The following is a 14,143-nucleotide window of genomic DNA, read 5'->3' as shown; positions in this document are numbered from 1 at the left end:
GGAAAGCAGGGTGACAATCCTCTTTGTCATCACCGGCTGCTGCGCTGAGGAGACCATTGAGAGGAGAGCGTTGCCACTCTACGCAGAGAGCTGCTGCGTATGGTGTTCCCTTTCCTTTCCGTGCCCTGCATTCTCCCCTCTTCTTTCCTCCTGGAAGAAATGGTCGTCTGCCAGCAGCTGTGACCTGCACAAACACAGCTCTGTGCAGGATGACCTCTTTCAGCGTCCCTGGAGAACCAGTCTCCGAAGACGACTTCGCAGCTCCTCAAACTCAAGCTGTGCGTGCTCATGGGCGTCAGGATTCTGTGTCAGGTGCTGGAAGAGGTTGACTGGTTCAGCCACTCGCAATTCCAGGGGCAAGATGATCTCCTCAGGCACGTTCTCATTGCCAATGAAGAAGTGGTTCAGTTGTTTCTCCTCCAGGCAGCTCTGCAGGTACATCATGATGTCGTTCAGCCGTTCCCAGAAATGCCTCCTGCGCCACTCTGACAGGGGTATAGCGGTCAGCAGGTGCATCACAATGGTCTTCAATGTGTAGGTGGAAAAGTCTCTGCCCAGCAGGCAGCGGACGCAGAGCTGCAGGCATCTGAGGTGGTAAGTGTCAGGCTGTGCATATCTGGCGATATGCCTGAAGAACTTCATCTCTGCCACAGCATAGGTCTCTGGCCACATGGTGCTTGGGGTGTAGGCAGCCTCTGTATACTGGCTGCTCACAAAGATGTCCGAGTCGCCTTCTTGCACCCCAAAAAGCAACTCAATTAAAATCCTTTGCTCCCGGCCTCGTGTCACAGAGAATTTGCAGGAGCGGTCAGAGGGCAGCACTGTTAGGCGGCATAGGGCTACAAGAGGTAGAGCCCTCCAGGAACGTCTCACGAACATCTGGAAATAGCAAGCAATTTTCTGCACATCTAGGTAGGAGTCAGTGCAGAGGTCGTCTAGGATGTTGGGGCCCACATTGCTCCTCTGTTCCTGCTCGGAGTCGTGGAGGAAGCAACGTGTCTCTCCTGCCGGCTGCTCCATCTCACAGGTACACACCAAGTCCATGTGGATGCGAAAGTTCCTCAATGGCCACACAAGGCCCAGTTCCAGGTGGAAGATGTGTCCACGGGGGGGCTTCAGGGGCACAAGCAGGCGGTAGGTGATGTCTTCCTCACGGGGACTCCAACCTTCAAAGGCGTTGCCCACCTCGATGGCATTTTCCAGCACTGGCAAACAGGTATTTGAGAAGAAATGCTGGTAGATAAGGATGAAGGATTGTGTAAGCCTCCTCACAGCCTGGCAATTTCTGTCCGGGTGCTGAAATGGCCACTGGATGTTCTCCTCAAAAAACCTTCCTGGGTCATTTGCATCATCATTCGCTTCTTCTGCTCCATTTGCCTCATCGTTCTCTTCTTGGGCTTCATCTGCATCATCATTCTCTTCTTCAGCTTCATTTGCATTGCCATTCTCTTCTCCATGTTCCTCCTCCTCCTCCACGTTGTTACCGGAGCTCTCCTCTTCTCCCTCTGGCTCATGGCTCCGTTTCCTGAGCCACCAGCAGAGCCCAAAGAGCAGGACCAGGACTGCAGCAACGGCCCAGAACTGCCAGTGCTGCAAGGTAGAGAGGAGCAGAGACACCCAGGTAAAGCCATTTGATTCCTGGCTCCTCTGCTCCTGGTTCATCTGCTCTTCCTCCTGCCACAGCCGAGTCGTCTCCCGTTTCAGCATCTCCGCACGCAGCTCCATGCGCTTGCGCGTCTCCTCATCCAGTTCTTCACCGACCAACTGCACATTGTGGATAAGAATTTGCAAAATCCCGAAGACAATGTCCAAGAGAGCCATGGCCTGCAGGAGAAGAGAGAGAAGGGGCTCAGTGGGGCTGGGCGGGAGGGAGGGGGCTGGCGGTGGGGGAGCGGGGCTGGGGGCCGCAGGGAGCTGGGGGCAGGTAGGAGCGGGGCTGAGGCAGCTGGGAGGCAGCAAGGGCTGCCCCAGCCCTGGTGGTGGTGGCTCCATGTGTCACAGGTATGCCCGCCGGCCCTGCCCATGCAACCCACTCACAGCTGCCCCGCTGTCCCGGTGAAGGCTGGGCCAGAGTTCATGTTCTTCACGGGCCCCTGCGTGGTGCTTCACACTGGGTTTGTTATCCTCTGCCTGCCCATGGCGATCTCATAATCACAGAACATCCTGTGGTTGGAAGGGGCCCACGTGGACCATCTAGGCCACCTGAATCTGCACAGTGCAAGCTTCAAGTTAAATCACACAATCATAGAAACATTTAAGTTGGAAAAGACCCTTCAGTTCACTGAGTCCAGCTGCAAGCCTCTCACTGCCAAAAACACCACTAAACCACATCCCTAAGTGCCATGTCTACACATCTTTTGGATACGTCTGCATCCTGGACTCTCTTTCACCACTGTGAAATCCCCCAGTATCTGGCATCATAGATAAGTAATTGTAGGAAGAGCAACTCCAGGGTTCTTTAGATAAAGAATCAGACGGATGGTGATGGCACAGAATTCTAGCTGATTTGCAACTTAGTAGTATGTGTGTGTTAAGTAGAGATTGCACAAATGTTGCACCTGAATGCTCATGTAATAAAAGCACGACTGGGGTGCTCCAGTTTGAACGAGATAGCTCACGCGCGTGAATAAAGAATTAGTCCTGTAATTCTAGGCTTTGCACCCCAGCCTCTCTCCTGGGCTGGCACAGGCCAGTTTAAAAGGTTTCCTAATGCTTCCCATGGCAGGAAGACAGCGCGAGGACAGCCAGCAGCGCCCAGCTCTGCCAAGACCTGCTGCCTGAGGGCCGGTCCCTTCCACACCCAGCCCAAGGGTGTCAGGGACACAGGCCTTATCTTGCAGGTGCTGATGGTTTGCAGCTGCGTTGTGTTCATTAAGCAGGTACAAGTTTGATAAATATGAGCAGAATTTTCAACATGCGGTTTAAGATTTCAACAAATTTCGCTTGCTAAGTAATGTGAAACAGACAGTGTATTAAAAATCACACAACCTTCTAATTACTAGTGTTTGATTCTAATTCAAATGTATTTACTTAAGCTGAATCATTAACATAAACCTTCAAATGGGCTCATCCAGCGATCTGTGATTAGTAAATGACCGTTACCATACAGCCGAGCTTGCACAGCAGAGACAGGTCAAAGTAGGCTCAACCAGGCTGCCATCTTGAAGGAATGAAATGCTTGGCTCGTAGTCAAATTGCATAGGGTGGGGAAGGTCTGCAAGAGCCTCCTTGCACCCACAGCTTATCGGTGTTCAGTGGGTCATTCTGCTTCCTTGTGGGTTTTCTAAAAGGGATTCTGGGCTCAGCTTCAGCTCAGGCCTCTACCTCCTTTGGGTCATGTACCAAACTGCTGCTGGTTTGGTTGGGAAGAGTCAAGTGCATGTGTCACACCTGGGCATGCGTTTTCGAGGGCATTGGTGTTCCTAAGCACTGGTGACTTTTTAAAAGGCATTTCTTAAGAGCGCAGGACTGGGTAATTACTATGTGTTGCAAATCAAACAAGAGGAGCAGAAGGCTGGCTTGTCTGGCCAGGGCTCTCTTTCAGGAACTTAGGCAGCAAACAGACGTGGATGGGCTTAGGAAAGGGATCTGGGGGTTTGATGTTAAGCTCAAGAGGAGTCAATAATGTGCCCTGGCAGGCAAATGAGCCAGCCATCTCCTGGGGTGCATTACACACAGTATAGCTAGCCAGTTGCGAGAAGCCATTGACTCTCTCTACACAGTCCTAGTGCGGCCTCACCCTGAGTACAGCATGCAGCTTTGCGCTCCGCAGGACAAGCAAGATATGAAAGAGATAGAAGGACTGCAAAGGAGGGCAACAAAGATGCTGAAAGGACTAGCGGGCATGTCCTGTTAAGGTGCAGCTGAGGACAAGTTATTTGTTCAGCTTAGAGGAAAGAAGACAGAGGGGTGGCCTCATTGCTGTCTGCAGCTTCCTGTGGAGGGGGAGCAGAGAGGAAGGTGCTGATCTGTTCTCTCTGGGGTCTGCTGATAGGACACGAAGGAATGGCTTAAAGCAGCTCCAAGGGAGTGGATGTCAGGAAAAAGTTCTTCACGAAGAGGGTGGTCAAGGACTGGAACAAAGTCCCCCCAGGAAACGGTCTTGGCCTGAAGCCTGTTGGTATTCAGCAATCAATCAATCAATGCTCTTAAGATGCCTGAGCTAGATTTGTGGTGAACAGAATTCAATGGAGTTGGCAGCCTGTCACAAGTGGTGTTCCCCAGGGCTCAGTACTGGGTCCAGTTCTCTTCACTATCTTTATCAGTGATCTGGACGAGGGGATTGAGTGCACGGTCAGTAGGTTTGCAGATGACAGCTAGTTGGGTGGGATTGTTGATGTGCATGAGGGTAGAATGGCTCTAGAGAGAGATCTGGACTGGCTAGATCTATGGGCCGAGGCCAACTGTATGAGGTTCAATAAGGCCAGGTTCTGGGTCCTGCACTTGGGTCATAACCACCTCATGCAACACTACAGGCTCAGGAAAGAGTGTCTGGAAAGCTGCCCAGCAGACATTGACATTGACAGCTAGCTGAATATGAGCCGGGAGTGTGCCCAGGTGGCTAAGAAGGCCAACAGCATCCTGGTTTGTGGCCAGCAGGACGAGGGAAGTAATCATCCCCCTGTACCCGGCACTGCTGAAGTTGCACCTTGAACCCTGGGATCAGTTTTGGGCCCCTCACTACAGGAAAGACCTGAGGTGCTGGAGCAAGTTCAAGAAGGGCAATGAGGCTGGTGAAGGGTCTGGAGCTTCTTCTCATGTTTAAGTGGAACCTCCTGTGTTCCAGTTTGTACCCATTGCCCCTTGTCCTATCATTGGTTGTCACCGATAGGAGCCTGGCTCCATCCTTGTGACACTCACCCTTTACATATTTATAAACATTAACGAGGTCACCCCTCAGTCTCCTCTTCTCCAAGCTCCAGAGCCCCAGCTCCCTCAGCCTTTCCTCACACGGGAGATGCCCCACTCTCTTCATCATCTTTGTTGCCCTGCGCTGGACTCTCTCCAGCAGTTCCCTTTCCTTCTGGAACTGAGGGGCGCAGAACTGAACACAATATTGCAGGTGTGGTCTCACCAGGGCAGAGTAGAGGGGCAGGAGAACCTCTCTGGACCTACTAACCACCCCCTTTCTAATCCACCCCAGGTACCATTGGCCTTCCTGGCCACAAGGGCCCAGTGCTGGCTCACAGGCTCCCTTTCCCCTACACTGCCCTACAACAGGTCGTTCCCCAGTTTATACTGGAATTCGAGTTTATATAGACCTGCTGCTCCAAGCAGGTCACTCAAAGCGGGGCTTTGACAGGAACCCTGTCTTATAGCCCGGTCAGATCTGGCTGTGGGTGCTAGTTCGCGGCTGAGGAAAACATGCAGGCCGACTCAATGTGAGTGATAAAGCATGATTCAACTTTATTGCCCGAGATAGCGCGTATTTATACCAAATACCATAATTATGCATACTTGTTTCTATCTAATGGGCTAAGCACTAAAAGTTACATTCACTTACTCCACCTCCTTGCAGTTAGCTAACTATGCACATTCCGCACTCTTCTGACTCCTACTTTCTCAAGTTGTTTATCACCTCTTCAAAGCACATGCTGACCCTGCTTTCATCAGTACTTTTCCATTTCTCCTTTTCCCACGGCCTACTAGTAAAGCAATCTAAGGCCTACTTATGTCAACTAGAACGGGCTCTGCTCGTACAGTTGCTCGGTGGACTCATGTCCATGCTCCTTGAGCCAATTCCTGACATGTGGGTATTACAAAATGGTCCAGAAGCTTCTCAGCTTCTCTGGGAACCCCCTTTGTTGAGGACCCTGTCAATTGACCAAGGGTCCCACCCCTCCTGCCCCCCTAGCAGGGGGGGGGGGGAAGTCACCCTGTCCCCAGGTGTGGGGAGGACAGGACTGTCAGCACCATCTGAGGTGTGTACGTGGACACAGGCACAGTGGGGCGCAAAGGGGCACAGCAGGTGCTGAAGAGTCATCAAGTGTCCTATTGAAGTCTCCGGGTCTCCTCAGGGGATGTGCAACTGCCACAAGGAAGCTCTGAAGTGCAATGAGGTCACCCCTCAGCCTTGTCTTCTCCAAGCTGAACGAGCCAAGTGACCTCAGCCGCTCCTCGGAAGTCTTGCCCTCAAGGCCTTGCACCATCCCGGTAGCCCTCGTCTGGACACACTTCAAGAGTTTGATGTCCTTCTTATCGTGTGGCGCCCAGAACGGCACACGGTGCTCCAGGTGGGGCCGCACCAGCGCAGTGTGGAGCGGGACAATGGCCCCCTCGCCCAGCTGGCGACTGAGTGCCTGGTGTGTCCCAGGACACGGTTGGCTCTTTGAGTTACCAGGACACACTGGTGACTCGTCTTCAACTTCCCATCAACCCAGACCCGCACATCTCTTTCTGTATGGCTGCTCTCCAGCCTCCCGTAGACTCAATGATCTTGAGGCTCTTCTCCAACAGAAACGCTTCTATGACTGTGTGATTTAACTTGAAGCTTGCCCGGTGCAGAGTCAGGTGGCCTAGATGGTCCTCGTGGGCCTCTTCCAACCCAAAATGTTCTACGATTATGAGATTGCCATGGGCAGGCAGAGGATAACAAACCCAGCGTGAAGCACCACGCAGGGGCCCGTGAAGAACACGAACTCTGGCCCAGCCTTCACCGGGACAGCGGGGCAGCTGTGAGGGGGCCGGACGGGCAGGGCCGGCGGGCGTGCCTGTGATGTGCTCTGGCGCCTGTGACATCACAGGGGACGAGTCCCCACGGGGCGGTTATCAGGGGCGCCAGCAGCAGCGCTGCCCCAGTCCGGCCTGGGCCAGTGGTGAGTGCACAGGCGGGGGGAGGCCAGGCTGGACGGGGCCGGGGCAGAAACGCGGCCCCCGGGGGTGGGTTCTCACCCTGCCTGGAGGGCCCGGCCGCTCGCGGGAGCACCTTGGCCAGAGCACGGAGCCGCTGCCGCTGGGGCCGGGGCAGCCCTTGCTGCCTCCCAGCTGCCTCGGCCCCGCTCCTGACTGCCCCCAGCTCCCTGCGGCCCCCAGCCCCGCTCCCCCACCGCCAGCCCCCTCCCTCCCGCCCAGCCCCACTGAGCCCCTTCTCTCTCTTCTCCTGCAGGCCATGGCTCTCTTGGACATTGTCTTCGGGATTTTGCAAATTCTTATCCACAATGTGCAGTTGGTCGGTGAAGAACTGGATGAGGAGACGCGCAAGCGCATGGAGCTGCGTGCGGAGATGCTGAAACGGGAGACGACTCGGCTGTGGCAGGAGGAAGAGCAGATGAACCAGGAGCAGAGGAGCCAGGAATCAAATGGCTTTACCTGGGCATCCCTGCTCCTCTCCGCCTTGCAGCACTGGCAGTTCTGGGCCGTTGCTGCAGTCCTGGTCCTGCTCTTTGGGCTCTGCTGGTGGCTCAGGAAACGGAGCCGTGAGCCAGAGGGAGAAGAGGAGAGCTCCGACAGTGGCGTGGAGGAGGAGGAACACGAAGAAGAGGATGACAATGCAAATGAATCTGAGGAAGAGATTGATGAGGCAAATGAGCTGGGAATTTTTTTTGAAGAGCACATCCAGTGGCCAGCTCAGCACCTGGACAGAGATTACCAGACTGTGACGGGCCTTATGGAAACTTTCATCCTTATCTACCAGCATTTCTTCTCAAATACCTGTTTGCCAGTGCTGGAAAATGCCATCGAGGTGGGCAGCGCCTTTGAAGGTTGGAGTCCCCGTGAGGAAGACATCACCTACCGCCTGCTTGTGCCCCTGAAGCCCCCCCGTGGACACATCTTCCACCTGGAGCCGGGCCCCGTGTGGCTAATGAGGAACTTTCGCATCCTCGTGGACTTGGTGTGTACCTGTGAGATGGAGCAGCCGGCAGGAGAGACACGTTGCTTCCTCCACGAACTCGAGCAGGAGCAGAGGAGGAATGAGAGCCCCAACATCCTAGACGACCTCTGCACTGACTCCTACCTGGATGTGCAGAAAATTGCTTGCTATTTCCAGATGTTCGTGAGACGTTCCTGGAGGGCTCTACCTATTTCAGCTGCACATCGCCTAACAGTGCTGCCCTCTGACCGCTCCTGCAAATTCTCTGTGACACGAGGCCGGGAGCAAAGGATTTTAATTGAGTTGCTTTTTGGGGTGCAAGAAGGCGACTCGGACATCTTTGTGAGCAGCCAGTATACAGAGGCTGCCTACACCCCAAGCACCATGTGGCCAGAGACCTATGCTGTGGCGGAGATGAAGTTCTTCAGTCATATCGCCAGGCAGGCAGAGCCTGACACCTACCACCTCAGATGCCTGCAGCTCTGCGTCCGCTGCCTGCTGGGCAGAGACTTTTCCACCTACACATTGAAGACCGTGGTGATGCACCTGCTGACCGCTATACCCCTGTCAGAGTGGCGCAGGAGGCATTTCTGGGAACGGCTGAACGACATCATGATGTACCTGCAGAGCTGCCTGGAGGAGAAACAACTGAACCACTTCTTCATTGGCAATGAGAACGTGCCTGAGGAGATCATCTTGCCCCTGGAATTGCGAGTGGCTGAACCAGTCAACCTCTTCCAGCACCTGGCGCAGGATCCTGACGCCCATGAGTACGCACTGCTTGAGTTTGAGGAGCTGCGAATTCGGCTTCGGAGACTGCTTCTCCAGGGACGCTGAAAGAGGTCATCCTGCACAGAGCTGTGTTTGCGCAGGTCACAGCTGCTGGCAGCTGAACGTATCTTCCAGGAAGCAAAAAGAGAGGAGAATGCAGGGCATGGAAAGGAAAGGGAACACCCTGCGCAGCAGCCCTCTGCCAAAAGTGGCAGCGTTCCCCTCTCGATGGTCTCTCCAGCACAACAGCCAGTGATGACAAAGAGGATTGCCACCTTGCTTTCCCTTCTAACTGTCACGGCCATGGTGACGATTTCACATTGGCCCAGATACTCTTGCTGGGAGCTCTGGCGGGGCAGGGACCAAGCGAGAGGCACCGCTCCGTGTGCCTCTGTGTGTCCTCTGGGATCTGGGTGACACTCTGCCCACCCCAGACACTCCCTGGGGAGCTGGCGCCACAGAAGTGAGCACACTGGAAACGAGGAACACGCAGATCAGTCGGCAGCGGGAACTGGTGCCGCACCTTTCCTGCCCAGCAAAAGCACACGCTGGGGACTGGGAAACCATGCAGCTGAAGAGGCCGTCACGAGGAGGCTTGTCACAGGGACTCCATGACCACCCGCACAGCAACTCCACCCCTGACTTTGAGAGTGTCCATTCCTTCTGGGACCTTTGTGCAGAGTTTCCAATAAAATTGTGTTTGAGCAAATGCTGCATCCGTGAGTGTCTGTGCATCACTTTATCGAGGAACGCTGGCATAGGGTGCAGGTTCTCACAGAAAACATCCCTGTAATCCCTGGCTACCACAATCTTGCCACACAAAGGCAATAAACTGCTGAGCTGCTGCAGAATCAGGGAGCATTTTGCAGAAGAGCTGATGTGGCGGGCTCTGGTTTCATGATTCACTTGGCTTTGGCTTCCCAGGTGTTGCGGGTTCATCCCAGCAGGCAGCTTGGCATCACACAGCTGCTCAAGCCCTTTCCTCCCGTGGCACGGTGGAGAGAATCTGAGTGGTAAAAGTGGGAAAACTTGTGCGTGTTGAGCTAAGACAGCTTACAAGGTAGAGCTACATGCCCCGGCATAGCAAAGGCAAGAATTCATTCACTCTTGCCCTGGTCTGCCGGAACACCTGCATTTTCAGGAAATGTTCTTCCTCCTTGCACCTTGCACTTTCAGGAAACATCCTGGCCTTGCATGGCTCTCTGGTTATTATCATAGAATCATAGAATATCTCGACTTGGAAGGGACACATAAGAATCATCAATTCCAACTCCCAGGTTCTCGTAGACTACCTAAAATTAAACCATTTGTCTAAGAGTGTCATCCAGACACTGCCTGAAGTCCAACAGCCTTGGTGCTTTGACCCCTTCCCTGGGAAGCCAGCTGCAGCTGCCCTCCACTCACTTAGGGAAGAACTTTTGGTAATGTCCCATCTGAATTTCCCCTCACGCAGCTTCATTTGATTTCCTCATGTCCTATCGCTGGTCACCAGAGAGAGGAGGTCGAGGGACCTCTCCCTCCACTGCCCCCTTTGAGGAATGTCATGGAGGCACCTCAAAAGTCAGCCTAGGCAGAAAACAAGTTCTAAGCCACACTTTATTCTAGCCAGAAAACTATAGCAAAGGAAGTGATTAGAGACAGGTTTTATACAAATGATTTAGCACTCCAACAACATCAAACACAGACTGGGATATCAACTGAGGAGATTATTGGGGTGTGACAATGTTCAGCCACAGGGTGGTGTAAGAGTCGGTTTGAAGAACAGTATTTGCCTGAACATCGTCATCAGGGACTTGTAGAGCAGATGGCCTGGTAGAAAGAATTGGACAATGACTTGGAGCGGGGCCTGAGGAAAAGAATTGTGTTGCACAGGTCTGAAGAGGCTGTCGCAAGGAGGCTTGTGACAGGGACTCCATTACCACCTGGACAGCAACTGCCCTCTCTCTTCGACAGCGTCCATTCCATTTCTTCATGGAGCTTTACCACATGCACAGTTTCCAATAAAAGTTGTGTTTGAATAAACGTCGCATTGCTAGTGTTTGCGTCACTTTTGTGGGAGGTGCTGACCGTTCAGCTGCCACAGATTCAGGGAGTATTTTGCAGAAGAGTTGTTGCGGTGGGTTCTGGTTTCTCTGGTTCTGTAACTGGGGCTTCCCTGGGTCCACGCTCCTCTGTTGGTGGAATGAGAATAATTTGTCGCCCCCCCATTGCTGCACACAGTTCATTTGTGCCATAGGGAGCCTGGAGTGGCTTCCGTGGTAGCCACATGCAGGTCAAGCCTTGGGAGCCAAACAGCATTGCCCCTGGGTGACCCTATTGAAGTGGGTGTCACTCTGTCCAAGCGGGGACCCTTTGCAGAGGGGACAAGTGCCAAGACTGCAGAATGGGGTTCTGGCTGCTGCGGCCCCTCTATGAGCACCAGAGTCACCCACCATACCCATGGCCTGCAAGCTCAGCTTCCCGTCACTTTAACAAGGGAGACTTAAGCAAGGTTAAAGAAAGCTTTTGAGATGTCTCCAACTCAGACATGCACTTGTGTGGTCCATGCCGTATTTATGAGAAGCAGTGGCCTGAGGGTAGCTTTGTGGTAGAAGAGGTGCACTCATACCTCTGTTTAGGACATGTCCAGTGGAAATCCAATGATGGTATAGGGGTGAAGATTTGCAAGCTCTTCCGCAATTGTCCTGTCAGCAGAGCTGTCTGTGTTGGAGGGCTACAGAAGCCCAGGCTTCTCTCTGTTTCACTTAGATGACAGAACTTGGCCAGTTCTTCCATGATGCATAAAGCTACTAGGAACTTTCCTTAGCTAATGATGGATCTTTAGAAAATGAAGGTAAAATTCAGATAAGATGTTATCTTGGGATGTTTCATACCAGTGACTTTCACTCTGTGGCCCGCCCTCTCCCCCCAAAAAGTTGGTTTTGCTGCACAATGACCATAACACTGCATTTACTGTGCATCTTTGCTGGTTCAGAGTTAAAGCACATTATGCTTTTGGTGTATGAGGGCAAGAAAAGAAACTTTACTTGAGCAAGATCTCCTGTGATATTCTTTTCATTCAAATACATCCATGATTTTCTTCTTTAGTGTTTTGCATCTATCCAGCTTCAAAGAGCAGTGTCTGAGTTACAGTTAATGACAGTTTGCTGATTTCTCCTCTTGAAGCTGTTTTTTGTTTCTTGGGGCTTTGTTTGTCTCGTGTGTTCCTCTGAGCTTTTGATCCAGTGGAAAAGCTCACCCCCCTTCTAATACACCCCAGGATGCCATTGGCCTTCTTGGCCATAAGGGCACAGTGCTGGCTCATGGTAATCCGGCTGCCCACCAGGACCTCCAGGACCCTTTCTGCTACGCTGCTCTTCAATAGGTCATTCCCTAACTTATACTGGAAACTGGGGTTGTTCCTACCCAAATGCAATACTCTACACTTTCCCTTGTTGTATTTCATTAATTTTTTCCCCGCCCAGCTCTCCAGCCTGTCCAGGTCTCTGGATGGCAGCACAGCCTTCTGGCGTGTCAGCCACTCCTCACAGCTTGGTGTCATCAGCAAACTTGCTGATAGTACATTCTATTCCCACCCAGGAGAAGGACTGGACCTGCCACTGCTGCAAGGCAGAAAAAGCACAGAAAATACACAGAGGCAAATGGAGCGGTGCCTCTCGCTTGGTCCCTGCCCCACCAGTGCTCCCAGCAAGAGCATCTGAACCAATGTGAAATGGGCACCACGGCTGTGACAGTGAGAGTGGAAAGCAGGGTGACAATCCTCTTTGTCATCACCGGCTGCTGCGCTGAGGAGACCATTGAGAGGAGAGCGTTGCCACTCTACGCAGAGAGCTGCTGCGTATGGTGTTCCCTTTCCTTTCCGTGCCCTGCATTCTCCCCTCTTCTTTCCTCCTGGAAGAAATGGTCGTCTGCCAGCAGCTGTGACCTGCACAAACACAGCTCTGTGCAGGATGACCTCTTTCAGCGTCCCTGGAGAACCAGTCTCCGAAGACGACTTCGCAGCTCCTCAAACTCAAGCTGTGCGTGCTCATGGGCGTCAGGATTCTGTGTCAGGTGCTGGAAGAGGTTGACTGGTTCAGCCACTCGCAATTCCAGGGGCAAGATGATCTCCTCAGGCACGTTCTCATTGCCAATGAAGAAGTGGTTCAGTTGTTTCTCCTCCAGGCAGCTCTGCAGGTACATCATGATGTCGTTCAGCCGTTCCCAGAAATGCCTCCTGCGCCACTCTGACAGGGGTATAGCGGTCAGCAGGTGCATCACAATGGTCTTCAATGTGTAGGTGGAAAAGTCTCTGCCCAGCAGGCAGCGGACGCAGAGCTGCAGGCATCTGAGGTGGTAAGTGTCAGGCTGTGCATATCTGGCGATATGCCTGAAGAACTTCATCTCTGCCACAGCATAGGTCTCTGGCCACATGGTGCTTGGGGTGTAGGCAGCCTCTGTATACTGGCTGCTCACAAAGATGTCCGAGTCGCCTTCTTGCACCCCAAAAAGCAACTCAATTAAAATCCTTTGCTCCCGGCCTCGTGTCACAGAGAATTTGCAGGAGCGGTCAGAGGGCAGCACTGTTAGGCGGCATAGGGCTACAAGAGGTAGAGCCCTCCAGGAACGTCTCACGAACATCTGGAAATAGCAAGCAATTTTCTGCACATCTAGGTAGGAGTCAGTGCAGAGGTCGTCTAGGATGTTGGGGCCCACATTGCTCCTCTGTTCCTGCTCGGAGTCGTGGAGGAAGCAACGTGTCTCTCCTGCCGGCTGCTCCATCTCACAGGTACACACCAAGTCCATGTGGATGCGAAAGTTCCTCAATGGCCACACAAGGCCCAGTTCCAGGTGGAAGATGTGTCCACGGGGGGGCTTCAGGGGCACAAGCAGGCGGTAGGTGATGTCTTCCTCACGGGGACTCCAACCTTCAAAGGCGTTGCCCACCTCGATGGCATTTTCCAGCACTGGCAAACAGGTATTTGAGAAGAAATGCTGGTAGATAAGGATGAAGGATTGTGTAAGCCTCCTCACAGCCTGGCAATTTCTGTCCGGGTGCTGAAATGGCCACTGGATGTTCTCCTCAAAAAACCTTCCTGGGTCATTTGCATCATCATTCGCTTCTTCTGCTCCATTTGCATCATCGTTCTCTTCTTGGGCTTCATCTGCATCATCATTCTCTTCTTCAGCTTCATTTGCATTGTCATTCTCTTCTCCATGTTCCTCCTCCTCCTCCACGTTGTTACCGGAGCTCTCCTCTTCTCCCTCTGGCTCATGGCTCCGTTTCCTGAGCCACCAGCAGAGCCCAAAGAGCAGGACCAGGACTGCAGCAACGGCCCAGAACTGCCAGTGCTGCAAGGTAGAGAGGAGCAGAGACACCCAGGTAAAGCCATTTGATTCCTGGCTCCTCTGCTCCTGGTTCATCTGCTCTTCCTCCTGCCACAGCCGAGTCGTCTCCCGTTTCAGCATCTCCGCACGCAGCTCCATGCGCTTGCGCGTCTCCTCATCCAGTTCTTCACCGACCAACTGCACATTGTGGATAAGAATTTGCAAAATCCCGAAGACAATGTCCAAGAGAGCCAT

General features: G+C 53.0%; 3 protein-coding genes across 3 annotated transcripts; 1 reads left to right on the top strand and 2 right to left on the bottom strand.

Annotated features, from left to right (window-relative positions):
* Nucleotides 1–219: 219 nt before the first annotated feature.
* Nucleotides 220–1,821, bottom strand: LOC308040533 (inositol 1,4,5-trisphosphate receptor-interacting protein-like 1; the record flags this gene model as incomplete). The annotated part of the gene is made up of 1 exon (XM_080344601.1): nucleotides 220–1,821. One exon carries the CDS (start codon nucleotides 1,819–1,821, stop codon nucleotides 220–222), a length of 1,602 nt encoding a protein of 533 aa, XP_080200727.1.
* Nucleotides 1,822–7,108: 5,287 nt separating this feature from the next.
* On the top strand, nucleotides 7,109–8,647 carry LOC308040529 (inositol 1,4,5-trisphosphate receptor-interacting protein-like 1; the record flags this gene model as incomplete). The annotated part of the gene is made up of 1 exon (XM_080344597.1): nucleotides 7,109–8,647. The coding sequence occupies one exon, from the start codon at nucleotides 7,109–7,111 to the stop codon at nucleotides 8,645–8,647; it is 1,539 nt and encodes a 512-aa protein (XP_080200723.1).
* A 3,894-nt stretch (nucleotides 8,648–12,541) lies between these two features.
* On the bottom strand, nucleotides 12,542–14,143 carry LOC308040525 (inositol 1,4,5-trisphosphate receptor-interacting protein-like 1; the record flags this gene model as incomplete). Its single annotated transcript, XM_080344593.1, has 1 exon — nucleotides 12,542–14,143. The coding sequence occupies one exon, from the start codon at nucleotides 14,141–14,143 to the stop codon at nucleotides 12,542–12,544; it is 1,602 nt and encodes a 533-aa protein (XP_080200719.1).

This window comes from Nesoenas mayeri (assembly GCF_963082525.1).
Source record: "Nesoenas mayeri genome assembly, chromosome: 5".
Taxonomy (NCBI): domain Eukaryota; kingdom Metazoa; phylum Chordata; class Aves; order Columbiformes; family Columbidae; genus Nesoenas; species Nesoenas mayeri.
The sequence above is the reverse complement of the archived record's forward strand: the minus strand, read 5'-3'. Positions and strand labels throughout refer to the sequence as shown.